Source organism: Lissotriton vulgaris, chromosome 4_1, assembly GCF_964263255.1.
Source record: "Lissotriton vulgaris chromosome 4_1, aLisVul1.2, whole genome shotgun sequence".
NCBI classification, from domain to species: domain Eukaryota; kingdom Metazoa; phylum Chordata; class Amphibia; order Caudata; family Salamandridae; genus Lissotriton; species Lissotriton vulgaris.
The window spans coordinates 1,452,305,110-1,452,327,097 of NC_141691.1; the positions used below are offsets into that span (position 1 = coordinate 1,452,305,110).

The 21,988-nt window shown below is 45.4% G+C and overlaps 1 protein-coding gene across 1 annotated transcript in view; it reads left to right on the top strand.

Annotated features, from left to right (window-relative positions):
• LOC147724096 (desmoglein-2-like) overlaps positions 1–21,988 on the top strand; it is a 396,529-nt gene that overhangs the window by 101,912 nt on the left and 272,629 nt on the right. Inside the window, exon 2 of the mRNA XM_086965676.1 lies at positions 12,117–12,152. Coding sequence (XP_086821802.1) covers positions 12,117–12,152 — 36 coding nt within the window. The remainder of the gene's footprint in view (positions 1–12,116; positions 12,153–21,988) is intronic.

A 21,988-nucleotide genomic window follows, 5' to 3' on the forward strand; every position in this document is an offset into this window, starting at 1 on the left:
GAATCTGGAAACAAAAAAATTGATATGCCTACATATTATTTCTTTCGGGTAGATATATATATAAAATAGTACTTTGAACAGAGATGCCATAAAAATCCCACAGATGTATAAAATTAACCTGAGAGGGGAGACCTGGGAAAAAGGGGTTATGAACTAGAGGGGGTGCAAGTAACACCAGTATACACCAGAAACTCATGCTCTCCCCTCCCCTCAATGGTACAGTAACATAGGAGCCAGCTGTATTAACTGGTATCATCAATCTTCTTCTGCCCTTCCTAGATCGACCTGTGGACTGTATTCGAAGGTATTATAATCCAATGTCAACTATCATCATTGTAAAAGCTTCTGCCTGTTTGTATGCTTATAGTGCGGAAATCTTTGACACCATATTTTGATTCTTAGATCCTCTCGAAGAATCCATGCCCAAGCAAATAAACCTTGGCGAAGGCTGTTGGTCAATACATGGAGTCTGGTGTTTTTCTATAAAAATGTCAAAATGTAACGCATAGCCTTCATCTAATCTGCCCTTGTCCTGGCTAAATCCCCTCCCCCCCCCCCCCCCTATGTTTGGTTTCATCTCAATCTGTTCTGCTCTTTCATCAAAATCTGTCTTTCCCTCATCTGCATCTGTTCTCTACTCTGCAGCCTTCATTTCTGCATTGAAGTCTTTGTCTGAGAAGTGTAATTGCACCAATTCTGCTGGTATTCCGTGTGAATGAAATACCCCCTTCCTTTTGCCATAGTTGTTTGGCCCTGTAAGTTAGGGCATTCATTCTTTCAATGACCCTTCCTGTAAATCATAGGCACACCTATTTTGGCCAAATTCTCCATGATGCTGCGCCACGTCCAGTGAAGGTTGACCAGCCCCTTTTCCATTGTCCTCCTCCTCTTCTGCATATTTCCCATTCATTTCTGTTTCCCCTGCAAAAGAAAGTCATAATAACATTCTAACAAGACTTTCTTTGTTCAATTTTAAATAGCTTTCATAATTACAATATGTCTGACGACAACAACCCTGTGCAACATGGTCTGTAAAAAGGCATTGTTAATTGTACCTTTTCACGTTAACTGTGTTTTTATGGCGTTTAGCATCTAGACACTCTAATACTATCTGGGGTCATAACTCTGATCAAGAGGGTTGTAGAGACATTTGGTTTTCACTGTTCGTCCTAATTTTATGTGTAATCTAATTCTCCTGGGTGTAATAAAATGATTTTCTTTTTATAAAAAGTAAAGCACTGGCCAGCCATTTAGTCAGTCACCTGTCAGTACAGGGGGTGCTGTATTCTGAATGTCTAACTGCATCTCACCTCTTTGAGTAAGCCTTGGACTACGCTGTCTTGCTATCCTCGGAGCCAAAAACGAGTAGGGAACACTCTAGTTGATGCAATTGGAGCATAGTGACCCCTGGGTGCCCTTGTCCCCAGAGGGCTTGTTCGCAGAGGCTGTGAACCCAGGGCAGAATGTACCTTCACAGAAACAAAAGGGCACAATTGAATGGGCTAGCATTTGCACAAATCCCTGTTAGAGCACCATGTTTTGCACATCCTAGGCAATGGGGTGCCCTCAGGCTGTTTGACTAGCTGGACCATGTGATGGTTGACTTGGTAATGACATTGTCATCTCGGCAGGAAGCATAATAATTTAGAACTTTTATCACAAATACATTAGTAAAACAAAGCATACAGTAGGAGGGCACTGTCATTACAGATAGCATCATTTTTTCCTTTTTTTTTTCTGAGATGGCCACTAAAGGTTTCCCACTAACGTGTAGTGTTACTGACAAAGATACATAGTGTACAAACGATGTTTGGAGATCGGTATTCGGCAAGAAAACCGAAAATGTGCACATCAGCAAGCAAATCATTCTAATTTGTTCTGATCCTATAAAAAAAAAAATTTTTCCTCTCAACCCAAATTTACAAGAGATTGTCTTCATAATTGGCAAAGCACATTTGAAATGTTTGAACTGTTCACTTATTAGCTATTTCAGTGCAGGTTTGGAGAAAAATGGAAAAGAACCCTGGCATCCTACAGTCCTCCATTTCACATGTTTTTCACAGTGCAATCGTTACGCAGTTTACCCTACAAAATCCTTTAATTTCAGTCTCAGAAAACAAACTGACTTTTTGACCTCTGTTTCTGAAAGCTGTGAAAATGTTGCAAGATAACCATATTTAAAAGCATTGTCATTTCTTATTCAGTTTGCTGAGTAAGCATGACACCCGTTGTCAATTTGCCATGGTAATCCTTTAAAATAGCTCGTTTACATTAAATCTTGCTCGATATTGTGCAAGCCCTGCTAATTTGGTGCATGTTTTTCCCATTTCCAAAAGCTTTCATATTCATCTACCTTCTTTTTCTCTTACACTTAAATACTGTATTTTTTTGTTTCAAAATCTAAGGAGCCGTCCAGCAGCCACTCAAATCCTATTGTCCATTGTATATTTCATATATATATAAAACTCTATTCCAAAGATTCACCTAAAATTTCACCTACATTCTCCAATTTAGAGGTAGGAAGCTGAGTGATCTGCTCAAATGTGGGTTTCCAAAACAATATAGTAATGAGAAATGCATTTCCTTAGTTTACTCATTGTCCCCTAAAATTAGTGACCTTCAATAAATGAGAACTAATAACCCCAGTCTCCCAAAATGACAAGTGTCTCTAATTCAATTAATTGCACAAGCATGCATTTAGAGCAGGGGTTTGCCGACGAGTAGCTCGGGAGCTACTAGTAGCTCAACAGTTGCCTGTAAGTAGCTCTCTTTTGTTCAGCCCAGCACACTAAATTAGAAGCTTTTGCTCGGTTGAATTAATATAGGTATTCCAAAATTGAAAAAGGGGTTATTAGGGAAAAATGTGCTTATTTTCAGAACTCATAAGCTGATGTTTGCCGAAAAATGGTTGACATTATTTAAACGTCATGAAAGTAAATGAAAAATCATCTGGCGTTGGGCAAACCTAATATTACTCTTACGAACTTTGGGCCAGGAGTATTGCTGTTGGCAACTCCGCCTGATGTAATAATATGAACCCCGTTGGTTATCTTGCATATGGTGGTCATTATTTTAATCCTGGCTGAAGTGGTCACTATTTCAACTTTCATAATATGAGTAGGTCAGGTCGTTTTTCATTGAACGTAAATAGGTCTCATTACAGAAGAGGTTGGAGACCCTGAATTTGGAGCAACCTCCTCGGAGTGTACACCTCAAGGATGGGGGACACTCAGTGTTGTGTAAAATACCCCTCACACACCAACAGGCCCCTTGGTGTCATGCTTCATCATCGGGGTCTTCACATCCCGCTAGAGGGATGCGGCGTGCTGCGACCAGCGACTACGCGGGAGCACTGAAGAGGTTGACTATGTGTGGTGTGTGTTACGTGCAAATGATGGGGTATTGGGAAAATGTGAGTGAAGGGTGTGGTGAGGGTTTAAAAAGCACCTGGCCAGTCGGTTATCAGAAAAAACTTTATTCTGAACCTCTGGCTGGTGCTGTTAAAAAAGGTGCAAGGTGAGGTCAGTGGTCTTTATTATGGACACTACCTCTGGTGTGCGTCGACATGTTTCGGAACTGGGTGTTCCTTCTTCAGGACGGGTGCACAACTTCCCAACCCTACTCACGTTTCTTTAAGAAAACATGTTTTTCTCTTAAATTAGAAAAAAGTGAACATATTTACAGTGAAAATAAGGCTATTATGTGCCTACAGCGGTTTCTTCGGATCATGCAATTGCATGTCCTAAAAAGGAAAAGAAAAGATGAATAAGTTTGGTTTCCACACGGGAATGGCTCAGACAGGTGCAGTCACCTGGAGCCCCAAACGGTTAAATAAACCTGTAAAGAAAAAACACACACAAAACACATAAATGACACACTGTCAGTTTGTAATGGTTCTAAAATCATACTCATTGTGACTGTCTTGTTCTGCCTCATGAGCATATCCAGAACGCCAGGGTAGGTAGGTGGACTCTTAATCTGTGTGGGTAAAAAGTCTGTTTCAGTATTTTACTCACTGTCCGGGTTTTTGCCAGGTAGGTGTCTGCAGAAATGTTTTATCTAATACTCACAAAGTCCGCCTAAGTAGGCCTCCTTCTACCACCCTGCGATGCTCCGCTGGTAATGCTTAGCGTTCAGGGTTGTGGTATATAAGGGCCCCGTAGTGCTCTTTGATTCGTTAATTGACGGATGTGGTGTGCAGACCATATAAGGAACATCCGCCTCTGAGCCTATCATAATCATAGACCTGTTTGTGGAGTACCATGTGTCGTTCTGAGCATGTTAAATCAGGTAGTGACTTTTATAACCAATAATGCGCATGCGTGTATGTCATAGGTTTGCCAGATAGTAGTTACTACTAGGCACATGGGTAGATGGTGTGGTCTATGAGAAGTGCGCTTTGGAACACTACTCCTATGTTAAAGACTCTGGTTCAGCTTACTTTTACGCGGCACTAGGGCTAGTGTATGGGATGAATCGGTGAGTTTTTAACCTAGGCTTTTGAGAGGATTGGAAGGGGGGTGAGGAGAAAGGATAGCATAGGTATGGCCATCACAGTTTACAGATTGATGGGAGCCATTGTTCCTCTGAATACAGTTTTGTATACATATTACACATATACTCCAGGTTTTTCTGGGTTTTATCCAGACAATTGACCCCAAGGGATATCATCATTTAGGCCTTCCAAATGGGTGCCCAAACGAAAGACCCAACGTTGTTCTTTCTGAAGTAGGCCGGTTTCTGATGGCATACGTTCAATTACGGTCCAGTACAGATCATTGATGCAGTGTTGTTGTTCAAAGAAGTGAGATGCCATCTTTGTGGTTGTTTTTTTTTGCATCGTATGTTGCTTTTGTGTTCTCCTATTCTCACTTTCACAGGTCGGGAGGTCATGCCTATGTACTCCAGGCCACATGAGCATGTAATCATGTAGACTATATTTTTTGTGTTGCAGTTTGAAAATTCTCGTTGCTCCCATGATGTGCCATTTCTGAAATGTATGATCTTGCTTTTGCGAGTTAGGTGGCAACTGCTGCAATCTCCACAGGGGAAATGTCCTTGAACTCCTATGGTGGTTTGTCTGCCTGTAGGGTTCTGGCGAGGTCTTGTGTGTACCAGTATGTCCTTGATGTTTCTGCCCCTACGGTGTGCATACATTGGTTTTTCAAAGTCCAATTGGCCACAGTTTAGTATCCTCCAGTGTTTGTTGATTACTTTCGATACTTCGTTGGACATGGTTGTATATGTTGTGACACATATTGGTCTTTTTTTCACTTCTTTGTCTTGCGGATTATCTTCAAGGAGTGCATCCCTGTGACTATTCCTGGCCCTTTTCATTGCCCTGTCAATGGTTTTTACTGGGTATTGCCTCTGTATTAGCTTCGTTTTGAGGTCCTTAGCTTGTTTATTGAACTGATTCAATTCTGTACAGTTTCTTCTGAGGCGCAAAAATTGCCCATATGGTAGGTTCTCCCTGAGGTGCCTGGGGTGGAAACTGTCGTACCTTAATAAGCAGTTCCTGGAAGTGGGTTTGAAGTGGGTTCTACTCTTCAGCCTGCCATCCTCCGTGTATATGCTTAAATCCAGAAAGACCATTGTTGTATTGGATATGGTACTTGTGAATTTCAGAAATCTATTCTGATTGTTCAGCCATGTCACAAAATTTGAAGCACTCTCCAGATCGTTATCCCAAATGATGAAAATGTAGTCTATATACCTTTTCCAGGTATTGATCTGGGAGTGATATGGGTTGTCTGTGTTGAGGATCCTGGTATGTTCCAGGTGGTACACATACAGATCAGCCAGACTCGGAGCAAATGTACTACCCATGCTTGTTCCATGGGTCTGTAGATACAAAGTCTGGTCGTATTGGAAGAAGTTTTCTTGCAACGCCATGGAGATGCACTCAAGGACCAGGTTACGCGGGGTTTGGTGTTTCCATCTGCTACTGAAGAGAACTTCCTCTATGATTTATGTCTCGTCATGAGGGAGACTAGTGTATAAGCTCTCTACATCGAGGCTTAGTAGGAACTGTTTTGATGGGTCAAATTCTTTTTCTTCCAGTAGTTGTAATACTGCCTTGGTATCTTTTAGGTAGGTACTGGTGGATTGTACCAAGGGACGGAGAAATGCGTCAGCAAACTTTGACAAGGGTTCCAGGATAGACCCAATCCCGGAGACGATTGGTCTCCCTGGTGGGTTGCTGATGTTTTTGTGGATTTTAGGAATGCAATAAAAGTACGGTATCCGTGGTGATGGTTGTTGTAAGAAGTCTGCCTCTTTTTTACTTAACCAGTTGTGGGCTAGGCCTTCCTCCACCATTCCCCCAATCCTGATGCATCAGGATTGGGGTAATGGTGGAGGAAGGCCTAGCCCACAACTGGTTACGTAAAAAAGTAAAAAAGAGGCAGACTTCTTACAACAACCATCACCACGGATACCGTACTTTTATTGCATCCCTAAAATCCACAAAAACATCAGCAACCCACCAGGGAGACCAATCGTCTCCGGGATTGGGTCTATCCTGGAACCCTTGTCAAAGTTTGCTGACGCATTTCTCCGTCCCTTGGTACAATCCACCAGTACCTACCTAAAAGATACCAAGGCAGTATTACAACTACTGGAAGAAAAAGAATTTGACCCATCAAAACATTTCCTACTAAGCCTCGATGTAGAGAGCTTATACACTAGTCTCCCTCATGACGAGACATTACAAATCATAGAGGAAGTTCTCTTCAGTAGCAGATGGAAATACCAAACCCCGCGTAACCTGGTCCTTGAGTGCATCTCCATGGCGTTGCAAGAAAACTTCTTCGAATACGACCAGACTTTGTATCTACAGACCCATGGAACAAGCATGGGTAGTACATTTGCTCCGAGTCTGGCTGGTCTGTATGTGTACCACCTGGAACATACCAGGATCCTCAACACAGACAACCCATATCACTCCCAGATCAATACCTGGAAAAGGTATATAGACAACATTTTCATCATTTGGGATGGCGATCTGGAGAGTGCTTCAAATTTTGTGACATGGCTGAACAATCAGAATAGATTTCTGAAATTCACAAGTACCATATCCAATACAACAATGGTCTTTCTGGATTTAAGCATATACACGGAGGATGGCAGGCTGAAGAGTAGAACCCACTTCAAACCCACTTCCAGGAACTGCTTATTAAGGTACGACAGTTTCCACCCCAGACACCTCAGGGAGAACCTACCATATGGGCAATTTCTGCGCCTCAGAAGAAACTGTACAGAATTGAATCAGTTCAATAAACAAGCTAAGGACCTCAAAACGAAGCTAATACAGAGGCAATACCCAGTAAAAACCATTGACAGTGCAATGAAAAGGGCCGGGAATAATCACAGGGATGCACTCCTTGAAGATAATCCGCAAGACAAAGAAGTGAAAAAAAGACCAATATGTGTCACAACATATACAACCATGTCCAACGAAGTATCGAAAGTAATCAACAAACACTGGAGGATACTAAACTGTGGCCAATTGGACTTTGAAAAACCAATGTATGCACACCGTAGGGGCAGAAACATCAAGGACATACTGGTACACACAAGACCTCGCCAGAACCCTATAGGCAGACAAACCACCATAGGAGTTCAAGGACATTTCCCCTGTGGAGATTGCAGCAGTTGCCACCTAACTCGCAAAAGCAAGATCATACATTTCAGAAATGGCACATCATGGGAGCAACGAGAATTTTCAAACTGCAACACAAAAAATGTAGTCTACATGATTACATGCCCATGTGGCCTTGAGTACATAGGCATGACCTCCCGACCTGTGAAAGTGAGAATAGAACACAAAAGCAACATACGATGCAAAAAAACAACCACAAAGATGGCATCTCACTTCTTGGAACAACAACACTGCGTCAATGATCTGTACTGGACCGTAATTGAACGTATGCCATCAGAAACCGGCCTACTTCAGAAAGAACAACGTTGGGTCTTTCGTTTGGGCACCCATTTGGAAGGCCTAAATGATGATATCCCTTGGGGTCAATTGTCTGGATAAAACCCAGAAAAACCTGGAGTATATGTGTAATATGTATACAAAACTGTATTCAGAGGAACAATGGCTCCCATCAATCTGTAAACTGTGATGGCCATACCTATGCTATCCATTCTCCTCCCCCCCCCCCCCTTCCAATCCTCTCAAAAGCCTAGGTTAAAAACTCACTGATTCATCCCATACACTCGCGCTAGTGCTGCGTAAAAGTAAGCTGAACCAGAGTCTTTAACATAGGAGCAGTGTACCAAAGCGCACTTCTCATAGACCACACCATCTACCCATGTGCCTAGTAGTAACTACTATCTGGCAAACCTATGACATACACGCATGCGCATTATTGGTTATAAAAGTCACTACCTGATTTAACATGCTCAGAACGACACATGGTACTCCACAAACAGGTCTATGATTATGATAGGCTCAGAGGCGGATGTTCCTTATATGGTCTGCACACCACATCCGTCAATTAACGAATCAAAGAGCACTACGGGGCCCTTATATACCACAACCCTGAACGCTAAGCATTACCAGCGGAGCATCGCAGGGTGGTAGAAGGAGGCCTACTTAGGCGGACTTTGTGAGTATTAGATAAAACATTTCTGCAGACACCTACCTGGCAAAAACCCGGACAGTGAGTAAAATACTGAAACAGACTTTTTACCCACACAGATTAAGAGTCCACCTACCTACCCTGGCGTTCTGGATATGCTCATGAGGCAGAACAAGACAGTCACAATGAGTATGATTTTAGAACCATTACAAACTGACAGTGTGTCATTTATGTGTTTTGTGTGTGTTTGTCCTTTACAGGTTTATTTAACCGTTTGGGGCTCCAGGTGACTGCACCTGTCTGAGCCATTCCCGTGTGGAAACCAAACTTATTCATCTTTTCTTTTCCTTTTTAGGACATGCAATTGCATGATCCGAAGCAACCGCTGTAGGCACATAATAGCCTTATTTTCACTGTAAATATGTTCACTTTTTTCTAATTTAAGAGAAAAACATTTTTTCTTAAAGAAACGTGAGTAGGGTTGGGAAGTTGTGCACCCGTCCTGAAGAAGGAACACCCAGTTCCGAAACATGTCGACGCACACCAGAGGTAGTGTCCATAATAAAGACCACTGACCTCACCTTGCACCTTTTTTAACAGCACCAGCCAGAGGTTCAGAATAAAGTTTTTTCTGATAACCGACTGGCCAGGTGCTTTTTAAACCCTCACCACACCCTTCACTCACATTTTCCCAATACCCCATCATTTGCACGTAACACACACCACACATAGTCAACCTCTTCAGTGCTCCCGCGTAGTCGCTGGTCGCAGCACGCCGCATCCCTCTAGCGGGATGCGAAGACCCCGATGATGAAGCATGACACCAAGGGGCCTGTTGGTGTGTGAGGGGTATTTTACACAACACTGAGTGTCCCCCATCCTTGAGGTGTACACTCCGACTAGGATTCTTCTTGTTTAATTATCAGTGCCCGTGGAGTGAGAATCCTGTCTCTAAACTCTACCTCCCCCCATTGTTACTTTTTTTTTTTTTTGGAGCAACCTCACCAAGTGAAGGTGGGGTGTACGATTAATTTGTCCTCCTGGGGGTCTGATCGTACTAAGGGGATATATTGCATAGGATGTTGGCCAGGGGCATTTTGGTCAATGTTCTTTATCTAGACAGTCAATATTTGAAGCCACCTTCTCTTGTTGTGATTCCGCCATACTGTCTTCTGGGGTTGGGCCTAAGCTCTCCTCTCTCTTTTTAGAATTTCCTTCTTCCATAACTCCCAGGAATCAAACATGGATTGCCTAGATCTACACCCATGCGATTGAGCTTCTACTGTCTCTATTTTCTAAGGGTCAAAGGAGCCATATTTTTCCCAGGTATTATATCTATCCTTTGACATGTATTTGCCCTATAATGTGCTGTACATCTATAGGAGAAATACTGTACTTTATGTATATTTCTCCTACTCTGGGTACCCTCCGGGGAAGCCGGCTGACTTTCTTCCAATATCTGAGATCAAGAGGTGCGACAACACCATTTGTGCAAACTTTACTAAATGCAGGCATGTTTTTCTAGTTTCTTCAAAAACGTCTCTACAAATTTCAGAAAACTGGACAAATAGTCCACCTTACCTGCTTAATTTTCGTTATTTGCAAATATTGAAATACCAAGTCTGGATAACTAAAATACCAAAAAAAAGGTGTCCTCAACAACCTTATCAAGCGGATTTACCAAGTACGGGCATGCTTTTCTATGTTATCTTAAATAATATCTCTACAAATTTCAAAAGGTCGGACAAAAAGTCCACACTACCCGTTAATCTTCAATCTTTGCCTTTTTCACCTATGCCCTGCAGGGGCCAAACAGCCAACGCATGCCGATTGTATCAGAACAAATCCGACAACCAAAACCAAGTACAAACAAAAAGGTGTCGCAAATCAGCGACCCTACCAGAATCCTTTGTCTCGTTCTCCAGGTGGTCTCTTAACTGCAAAGATCGTCCAAGTCTATCGGGAGCCAGAGTCAGGACCGGAGCCACTTGCGGGGGTCTTTTCGGATGTAGTGAAGGACGGGTGGTGGCTACGAGGACGAGAGTCTTTTTCGCGTAGGCATGCCCCACCACCGTCCGTTCAACTTCCTCGCCGGGACCCCTCGACCGGACACCCGCGTCTCTGATCGGCCCCACGTTTGGGTGTCAATTGTGGATTTTTGGGGGTTTTTGGGGGACCACCCAAAAGGTGCAGGGATCACCCTATAGTCCACGGGTCAGGAATACAAACTGAGACCAACGCTGGAGCCAGAGAGAAAGGATATTTATTTCTATCTCATGAGAGAGAGAAAGCATCAACAGACACCCAAAGCTGTCTGAGGGGGCAGTCTGATCAGTGCTTTGGTTCTGAACCTTATATACCCTTCATCCCCACCTTGTGCGTGCCAGGTGAACATTAACAAACACCAATAATATACAGACCAATAATGATCAGTTCTGATACCATCAGCATGTGTTGGCTGTTTGGCCCCTGCAGGGCATAGGAGAAAAAGGCATGATTATATGTCAAACAAAGGTTAATCTGATAAGCACTGAGGGTAGCGGTGAGGCCCCTGCAAGGTGTAGGCGAAAAGCATGTTTATACAAAGAAGTCCACAAATGGTAGTTTGTTTGGACCCCTGCAGGGCATAGTGTGCAGGGTGAGGACTATAAACTTCTGGGAAAATCCCTGCCCGACTGGTTGAGCATGGGCTGGTCAGTTTGTGGCAGGCCAAAACATGAACATGGTGTGAGTGTCCGTGCAGGAATGTGGCAGGTCAAAAGTGGAGCTCCAGAGCAGTCAGTCTTGAAGGGTATAGCACAAAATGTCGGAGTGAATGGCAAGATAACAATATATACTTTTATACAGAATACAAAATGGCTGAGCGAGTGTCAAGATAAAGTCTATTTTCCACATAGGGAGACAGTGTGTTTAAAATAGAACTCTCAGATTTGGAGCCGCTGAAGTATTAGTAAACCATTTCATGTTAATATTTTCCTCTTTTGTCTCCTCCACGTATCATATTCTTAAATAACCCAGGGCTGGTATCTAATGTGTTTTCATCTCTGCATTGAGCAAAACAAGGCAAGAGTTTGATTAACTACTTGTGTAAATTTTAACTGCCATTTATTTGTCATGGAATTAGTTTACTCATAACATTTTAAAGAGGAAGCGTGTAAATTTTCCAGAAAAAGTGTTTTCATTTCATATTTTTTTCATCTGAATTTAATAGCACTCTCTCTCAAATACATCACTGAAACTATGACCATCTAACAACCAAGTACACTTTGGAAGAACTCATCCTTATGAATTTCGCAGTGAAACTTAAAATCTTAAAGCCCGAGTTTATACGAAAAGATCTCCATTTTGTTCATTATACTTACTGATTTTTTTCTGTGGACATGCGATGCATCAAATGCTTGTTAATGTTATGCAATAATGTCTTCAGGAGGTTTGTTATGTCGAAAATAATAACTTTCTTCTTGATTATAAGTTGACTTGTTTGATGTATTTACTTATTTTAAAGTAATTGCTGTTTGTTTTCACCAGGTGTGTTTCGAGTTTGGATTCGGACTTCATTGGCAGGTAAGATAATGTAACTATATTCAGTTTGTGGGAAGGTGACACATTATCGGTTGTTAGGGCCACACATGTAACAATGTTGCCTCCAGCCTTAAAATCGAATCTAACCAAAATTCATCAGGGTTTTTCTGGAAATTCGCCCTACCCCTTTTTTGTTTAACTGCTTGGTTCTTTTAAACTACCATAGAAGTGTACTATGGTTCTTGACTTTGAGTAGGTCTATGCTGATACTTGCTTTCAATTACCTTTGACTATTTTTTCAATGTAATTGCATATGTTTTTTTCTATTTGTGTTGTCACAAGTTTTAGTAAAACGTCGTTGGTAACAGCCTTTAATGTATTACAGCGTTGATATCCTGCTGAAATATAAGTTGTATTTCTAGTTCAGACTCTTGACACATGGAAAAAAAATAATTAGGTCTTTATCACAGCGTTTCTGTGCCAAGTACATCAAAGCATAAAACAAAACAAGATGAAACATGTTACCTTTTGGTTTCCGCAGACAGGTCGCAACTCCACATATCTACACAATTCTTATGCTATCTACTTGTCGTGCCTCTGCTGGGCCCTACAGTGTTGTACCTTTAAAGGTTCTGCACAAAATGTGACCACAAGTAGAAAAGAAAAACTTAAGAATATATTTTTCTGCTACTGTTAGAGGCATTTGTTACTTGTCCTGTTCAGATGTGATGCCGCACATCATGGAGTTTATGACCAAACAGAGCAGTAGTTGGTCAAATAGTCGGAAAAATTCCTCACTAGGATTAGTGAATGCAGTTGATGAAGGAATACAAGTTCCTGTCTAATGGAGATGATATTTTTTTTAATTCAGTGTCTGAATTCTTTTGAATTTTTCTGGTTGTTTATTGGGCTAAGAAGTCTTGTAACAGTTTAAAAGGTTTTGGGGAATGTTTTTTGTAAATGTAATAGAATTTTGCGAATTTCGCATTATGTGCTAAATGCTTTTAAATAGATGTCAAAAAATTGAAAAGGAGTAATTTTTTCCCTCTATCGTTTAATTCCACTTGGAGCTTTCCTTTTAAAATTTAAAATGGCATAGTCTCGAGTTGCAGATTAAAAAAATAAATTGTTGGTGAGACAGTTTGTTTTAAAATATTAACTTATCATAATGTGATAATTGTGCCCGGGGTTATTCCGAGGCACTCTTACTTATGCCTTCTATTTTTTGCTGAGCCTTGGCCTGCTCCTTTAGTAGTTGCACATATATACTCTGAATATCCCTCATCCAGCACATTTCTTTCTTGACTTTGGTCTCAGTTGAGAGTGTTGGATTTTGAACAGGATCGGACCTGTATTGCCAAATGGGACAGTAATTATGGTGCCAAATTTATCACTATGATAAAGTCTTGGATGCCACCCTCAATTTGTCACTGTCCAGAAACTGGTGCAGGTCATAGTTTCCTAGGAAAGTGGCACATTTGGAGGCTATGTGTTTTTGTCCTTTGAAAGGAGATGGCCTTTAATGCCCAGTATAGCCCGCTATGGCGGTATATAAGGCTATATTGTAGAATTGCATGTTTGGAGTGTTCTCTTGTTTACTCTTGAAGTGGGTATTCTACTTGGTCAGTTGCTTTGTCTGCCTCGGGGAACATCACACTTAGGAAGGCTGTAATTAATAAATCTTCATTTACCTTTGACTTGGTATTAGTACATTTTCATTCAAGTATAACTTGGTATTGAGGAGTTATTCACTACATTTTAAAGACCAGCTTGCAAGCCTTACAGCCAGAGAGGGGCCGTGCGCACCCATCATGTGCACTTGACAGATCCTCAGCTGCCAGTTTGGCGACTTTCGTCTCAGTTGTTAGATTGAGCCTAGAGCAGCGCGCATGCTCTGCATGCACTGCTCTGCAAGACTTTTAGTAAGGGGCTTCAGAAAGATCACCACACGCTTGTGCGTGTGTTTTTGTTTTTTTCACAGGCTATTGGGCTTTGCGTGAGTCTTTCTGAGAAAGACAGCATGCAATTGGGCAAAGGCTGGTGCATGTCCCGCCCACAGCCTATTGCTTGGGGTTACCAGCACGGGCGACATCTGTTTACAATTATTGTGCCCAGAAGCGTGCGCGATAATTTGAAACAGATCCCTCACACCAGCGCGCGCTCTCGCGCACCACTCACGGACTTGTTAGTTAATGCACTACGATCGCTGGGTACAGTAATATTAACAACTCTGTGTGTTTAAAAATTAAATAAAGCTCAATTCAAACAAGATGTTGGGAATGTTTAAATGGCAAAAACGTGTGCACATTTAAAGAGCTGTATTTTTGCTGAAAGGAAGGACTGGGGTGGGAGCAGTGCTGACAGTAACCCTCGAGGATAATAGGAGTCAGCGGTGCAGCGCTTCATTTCCTTCCCTATCTGCTGTTTACTGGAGTCTCTGTGACAGCAATTGCAGGTGTGGTTCAGCCCACACCTTCACCAAGATGGCGCGAGCAGGCTTCCGGCGCTGTTCTGAGTCTGACTGAAGCCGCCGCCCAGCCCCTTCAGCTTTCTGCATCAAGATAGCTGGCGACAAGAGACTGGCCAATGGCTGAGTTAGGGAGTGTCTGCTGTAACTGCGAATGGCAGAAACGTCCCAAGACCGAGTGAGGGGCTACTTGGGCCCTGCAGATACCCAGGCCCCCTGTGGGTGGGTCCTGGAGAGGAAGCACGCCAGCACCTTCCCAGCTTACTTTACTGACATGTTTGTAACGACCCGTACATCTGCCTCATGAGTCACAGTTTACCTGAGGTAAGAAGGGTTTGACAGCTGTCACGGGGGTCTTTCACTGGGGGCAGAAGCGTTCACCAGGAAGGCCAGTTGAACGCCATTCTCAACTTCTACTTTTTAATGACGGGAGGCGGATAAGGGAGGGCTCTTGTAAATGTCATTCTCATTCACCTCCTCCCACCCCCACACACGCTTAGCTGACAAGAGCGCTTGCTGTCAGTGTTTTCCCCAGTCAGTTTCCCAAATGTTGATGTCTTTTCAAGAGGGAAACTAGCCATATCATTATAGTTTTATTTCACATATTCTTATTCTCTACTTTAGTTCTTTGTCCGTGCAAGCACATTTTTTCCTATAGTGCTTCATATCCTTTTTTTATTCTCTTTCCACAGCAATTTTTCCACATTGTTTTTTCTTCTTGTTCGTTACATTCCTTTATTTTCCTTTGTCTCCTTTTTTTATTTTATTTTTAAACTCTTTTTATTAAAGAAAGCAAAGAAAGGACATTACAAAAAGGAAACCAAACATCAGGTGATCTCATACAGTCTTCATCACATGGGTCATTATGGCTAGGTACAGACTCACCTGTAACAATATTTAGTACTAGGATCATGGGGATTCCTGTGCTTCCGATTCCAATCTTGGCGTAAGTGGTTCACAGATCTCTCCTCTGTGACTATTTCACGCCCCCCATATCTTCCCCCACTTCTTCGGGCAACCCCTGGCCACATACACTGAGTTCTCTCTAAACATACACCAGTCTAGATCTTCCGCCCACTGGGTGACTCGGGCGGCTGACTGGCTCCCCAGAGCTGAGCTATAATCTGTTTGGCCACCATGTATGCCAGCGTCACCCATTGCTTCTGGTACACATTTAGATCTGTAGGTTCCCACACATTCAACAGACACCTTCGGGCTTCTGGTCGTATTTCCGCACCCAAAACGTCCCTTAGTTCATCATGGATCTTCGTCCAAAATATCTGTATCACCACACAATGCCAGAGAATGTGTTAAGGTGCCTGATTCTTCACACTCTCTCCTACACTCTCCACTCCCTCCTTGTCCCATTCGTACCAATCGAGGCCAAGTTATATAGGACCTATGTAAACCGCCTCCACCCAATCTTCGTCATCCAATTCTAACCCATCTGCACTCCACTGGGCTCTGATTCGCTCCAACAGGCTCTCCATGTTGTTGACCAGCTTCCTATATATCAAAGAAATAGTTTTCTCTGGAATGTGTCCATCTGGTACCCGGTCTTCAAGAGGTGACGCCTCCGGGAGTACAGTGCCCTTAGGGACGTGAGTGGTGAGGGCGTGTCTCACTTGCCAATATCGGTAATGTTCATTATCGTGTAAACTGTACAATTTCTTGAGAGACTCGAATGTATGCACCGTGTCCTTTCCCCAAACCTCTTTTATCTGAGTGATTCCAATAAGGTCCCACTTGTCGAACCCCTTAGATTTCCACAGGCTACCCAGCTTCTCTGAATTCAACAGGGGAGTGGCCAGCATCAGCCTGCCTTCCCAACCTAGATATCTATTGGCCGCATGCCACACCTGTATCGCATGTGCGGTTGGGCCAACTAATGGGAACTTCCCCAGGTTGTAATACAGAGCTCTATCCATCATCCCACCCGGGGCCTGACCCCGGTCAGTGGCATAACCTGGATCATCCGGGGGTCCGGGGTCCGTAGACAATATGGTTCACAGCAGCCAGTTGCGAAGCCCAGTAGTACTTCCTTAAATCTGGGAGTCAGAACCCGCCATCATACCACAGGAGCGTTAGTTTAACAAACGCAATTCGCGTCTTACCGTCCCACAGGAGCTGCCTCTGGAGAGTCTCAATCCCCCTGAAATAGGAGACTGGCACCGGGTCCATCGAATTCTGCAGGGCATGCAAGAACCAGGGCGAAGCTATCATCTTGAAGAGATCGGCTCTTCCGAGCAAGGACAGTGGAAAAGCTTTCCAGCGCTCCACATCTTTCTTGCACCTGTTCAATAGGGAAGCTATTGGCGAACCGCAACTGTGGATCAAGCGTAATATATATACCTAAGTACTTAAATCCATACTGTCTCAATCTTGGCACGATTGTTGGATCACTGGCGGGTCGCCCACAAGGACAAAGAGCACCGACTTTGCCCAGTTTATAGCCAATCCAGAGTACCTACCAAAAATGGCTAGCACATCTAGAAAGTTACTCAAGGATTCCTTGGGATTAGTAAGATAAAGCAAAACGTCATCTGCGTAAAGTGACATCTTATCTTCCCAGTCAGGCAACCATCGTAAGCCCTGTATCGATCTATCCCATCTGACCCAAGCCGCCAAGGGCTCCATTGCAAGGGAAAGAGCAATGGGGACAGCTGGCATCCCTGCCCAACGCAAAATCACTGGACTTAGTTATTGACAACAACCCTACCCATAGTAGTCACACCCAACCAATAAACTCACTTCCAAAGCCCAGCTTCGCCAACACCGCAAATAAATATTGCCACTCCACTCTATCAAACGCCATAGTGGCGTCTAGGGAAACCAACACTGTCGGTTCATGAATCCTCAAAGAGCCTCCAAGGACACCTCCGCAAATTCAGCGCCGTGTTACGACGCGGCATGAATCCAGATTTGTCTGAGTGAACCAAAGTCGTGATCACCTTAACCAGCTGAGTGGCAAGGAGTTTTGCTAGTATTTTGGGCTTTAGAAGCGAAATAGGCCTATACGAGGACCATTGTGTCTTGGGCTTACCCCCTTTATGTATGACCACTATATTGGTCATATGGAAGCTGACCCTTCTCCTTACTTTCCAAGAACATGGCTTGGACATGCGGGCGAGTGAACCGGCATTTAATTTGTAAAACTCAATCGGTATCCCATTAGGGCCAGTCGCTTTACTGGATTTTATCTGCCTTGTAGCCTGCGCAACTTCATCAGAGAAAGAAGAGTCAAGATAGCTCCTGTCCTCCTCCGACAAACTTGGCATAACAATGTCCCTGATCATTTCGCTATTCTCAGCCTCCGTGATCTCACTACCGGCAGTATAGACCTTCTGGTAGTACTCTGAAAACTCGTCCGCCACCGCCTGTGGATCCGTGATTCTGCGAGACTCCAATCCCTCTAATTCAAGTACCAGCCTTGATGCCCGCTCCCCGTGCTCATGCCATGCGATCAATTTACCGGCTTTATTGCCGTGCTCATATATGCGGCTCTGCACTGCATTATTTTGAGCAATCGCTCTATCTCTCACAAGGCCTTTATATTCCTCCTGTCAGAGTCTTAGAAGGTGGAGCTCCGCAGGTGTGTGTGACTCAGCAACCCTCTCCTCCGAAAGTATAACCTCAGCCTCTTTCTGAGCTACCTCTGCCAGACTTTTCATCTTCTTCCCGTCACTAAGGATAGGACCTCACCTCTCGCTATTGTTTTATATGCTTCCCAGAGGGAGTGCGCCGAGTCAACTGACCCCACATTTTCCAGGACGTAACGATCTGACATCCGGAGCACCTCTTTTTTTTTTTTTTTATGGCCAGGTCTTTAACTGCCAGGCACTAATAGGAGCTATCTTACCCACTGCCGATCGACCGAGTGCAAGCTGTAGCCACAATGGAGAATCAGAGATACCCCTGCCAAGGTACTTCACGTCTTGGATCATGATCGCCATTGCCGCCGGCAGCAATATGTAGTCTAACCAGGACAAGCTACCGTGTGCTGCTGAAATGGGAGTGAAATGTGTCGGCGCTGGGCTGCGTCTCGCAGCTATCAACCAACTCTAGCGTATCTAGGAATTCTGAGAGCCATCTCTGTGATTGTCCAAGCGCTCGCGGCGGGTTACGGTCAACCTCTTCATCCAGTACGGCATTAAAGTCGCCTCCCGATACTAGGCCGCCAAGGGGTAACGTGAGAAAGACAGAGCTCAAATCTCGAAAGGTCTCAGCCTGGAGGCTCGGTGGTACATATATAGATAGAAAGGTGACCGTCCTGCCCCCCACCCACCCCAACACTCCCACATATCTGCCCCTCTGATTCAACCACGTAGCCTGCACAGACAGGGGGAAGGAATTCTTGACCAAAATCCCCCCCCTAGAACCGGTGGTAAACCCAGCGTGTGCCACCAACTTATACCCCCCTTTATGGAGGGCACTGCATCTATTACCAACCAGGTGTGTCTCCTGCAGCAATACCACATCTGGGAAATGTCTCCTAATAAGCTGGCTGACTATCCCTCTCTTGATCTTGTCACCCAAACCATTCACATTCCAGCTCAGCACTCTCATCCCCGATCCTAGACTACCCTGTGCCATTCAACCCATGTAAAAGGCATCTCGCTACATTATTAGCACCTGACGCGAAAAAGAAAAGGAAAGAAAATTACAGATGGAAACAACAACTGCACAAAAACATTCCCATCCCGCCTCCCCCCGCCCTGCAACCCTGCTCGCGGCATTCGCCAACCTTCAATTCGCAATGTGCCTGTCGCCACATATTTAAACTAACCGACTATCTAAATGTAGATCAGAGGAGGATGTCAGAGCCCCGCATCTCCGCCCCCGCCCATAGGAATCATATCTTGCGCCTGGTACAGCACCCAGTCCAAAAGAGCCGTTCCATAGGAATGTCTCGTAAGTGGTCCTCCTTCCCACAAGCTCACGCTGCTCTAGCAACAGCAATACTTATCATTCCTGTTCCAGTGCACCATGTCCATCTTCGCTGCCTCCTCTCCGGAGCTCCCCCTGATGGGAAACACTTTCCAGCCAATCTGAAGCAATTTCAGGGTTGTCGAAGAACCAAACTTTCCCTTTAACTTAAACTCGCAACTTGGCAGGGAACAACATAGCATACTTCAAGCCCCTGTCTCTGAGCCGCTTCTTGACTCCGAGGAAACTCTGCCGCTGCCTCTGGACCGTCTCAGTAAAGTCCGGAAAAAAGGTGAGGGTGGAATTCTCATATTTCAGGCGGCCCCCCGATCTGGAGGCCAGCAGGATAGCGTCTCTGTCTCTGAAGTTGAGCACCCTTGCAATCGGACGTGGTGGGACCCCCAGCCTCGGTCTTCCCCCCGGAATTCTATGTGCACGTTCTATTGTGAAAAAGTTTCCTAACCCTTTCGGCTTCAGATGGTTGAGGATAATGTCTTCTATAAAGAGAGGCGGGGTCAAACCTTCAGCTTTCTCCGGGACGCCGATTATGCGTATGTTATTCCTCCGGGCCCGTCCTTCGTATTCATCCAGCTTGTGGTTTGCCAAGTCACTGGAAGCTTTGAGAGCACAAACCTCCTGCTGCAACAGTGACACATAATCTGTCAAGCTCGAGGTTTTGATATCCAACGACTTAATCTACTCACTGGTTTTGGTGAGATCAGCTCTGATCAGGTTAACCTCAATGGGCACAGTGCCCAACTTATGGTCCAGCGACTCCATCTACTGCCCCAGGGAGGTCTTGACCCCTTCTATGGCGGCCATCACATCTTGCAGTGTGGGTTCTGATGCAGAGCCTGTGGACACTATTTCCATCCAGTATCTGTCCCGACCCAGGTCAGCCCCTGCGCTGCGTATATCGGTCTAGTTTGTTAGTTTGAACGGAGCGGGACCCCTTAGTCGACCTCAACGGTTGTTTCTCTCCCTCAGGCCGAGACGCCATCTTAGGTCTGCACGTGGAGGGTTATAAACCCACAGCTACCGTAGCTGCAACGATGGTCTGCCAGGAGGCAAGTATGTCACCGCAGCTGATCCTATTCCACTAGCCCTCCGTTACGTGAATCCGTATTTGCGCCACGTTTCGCTCACAGACTCATCAGGTCACTCCTCAGGCCCCGGGGTCAGCCCTCTTTCACTCACAGGCTCAGGTGTTGTGGAGGGAGTTTATGCAAATATGTTGCTATGCGGAATGTTGCTTGCCAGCAGCCCAGCGGCACAGGAGGCGCCCGCCAACAGGGCCAACAGCTATACTCAACCGCTGCCAGTCTCAACCGCCCTGATCAGGCACCGCAGAAGGCAATGGGCACTCCATCCGCACCGCAATCTTCAAATGCCCACAAAACATCAGCAGTCAACTCCACGGAGCTTCGTGTAGAGATTCGTGGTGTGCGCCTAGGCGGCGGCCCAGGGCTCTCTCGTCCAGTCTGCTACGCCCCAGGCAGTCACAACCGCATCCCTGCCGGTCAAATAATACAATGGAAGGGCCTCTGCATGTAGTTGCAAGCATTAGATGTAGTGCCCTCCAACTCTAGGCCTGCTACACAGCATGACTCGGGGCAGGCAAGCGGCAGGATCCCCGGAGTGCCGCGCCGCCCTGCCGCGCACACCACCTCGCGGCAAGGCAATGGCCCCCCCGGCCCAGGGGTTTCAGCAGCGCAAGCGCCCACATGGGCTGCAATAATAAGTCACCGCAGCTGTCCGCACCTCCTCAAAATGCCCCCGCTCGCCTAACTGCCATACCCGGCTGGGGAAGCGCAACAGAGTCATCACCCGGCGCCCCGCGGGCAAGACACTGTATCCGGAGCTACGTTGCAGGCGTTTTGGGGTCTCTGGTCAGCCCGCCCGATCCAGACCAGGGCGCGATCGGCAACTTCCGGTCAGCTCGGGGGGCGCTAGGTGGCGCCAGACCAAGATGGCCGCACTGGTGTGAGGCTCCCAAGCGACCGAGCACGTTTGCCTATCCTGCAGGGATCCTGACCTCAAGAATCTGCTTGAAACCATTGCCTACATCTGCCCCTCTCCGAGCTGATCACGGCGATACCACATTTGCCCCAGTTGTCCTTGGATTGGCGGAGTCGGCGGCCTGAGGAAACCTGAGCGACCCGAGGAGCGGCTGGCTGTGCACTCCTGAGCGGCCTTACCCAGTCGGGAAAGTCCGGTGCCTCGCAGCCTTCCTGGCCGGACCGAGTGGCCTGGCCCGCTGTGGTGCGCTCTCCCCGCCTCACTCCGGATTACACCTGCACGCCCGGGGATTGCTTCAGCCGCTGTGCCAGGTGCGGGCTGCCTGCTTGCTGCGAACCTCCGTAGCCGCCTCTCTCCCTCCGGACGGCCTTGACCTTGACTCTTGCTGGGCCCGCCATTTTGCTGGCGCGCTGTCCTGCGGACATTGTGCTGTTCCTACACGCCATCAGCCATCGTAGCGGGTGAG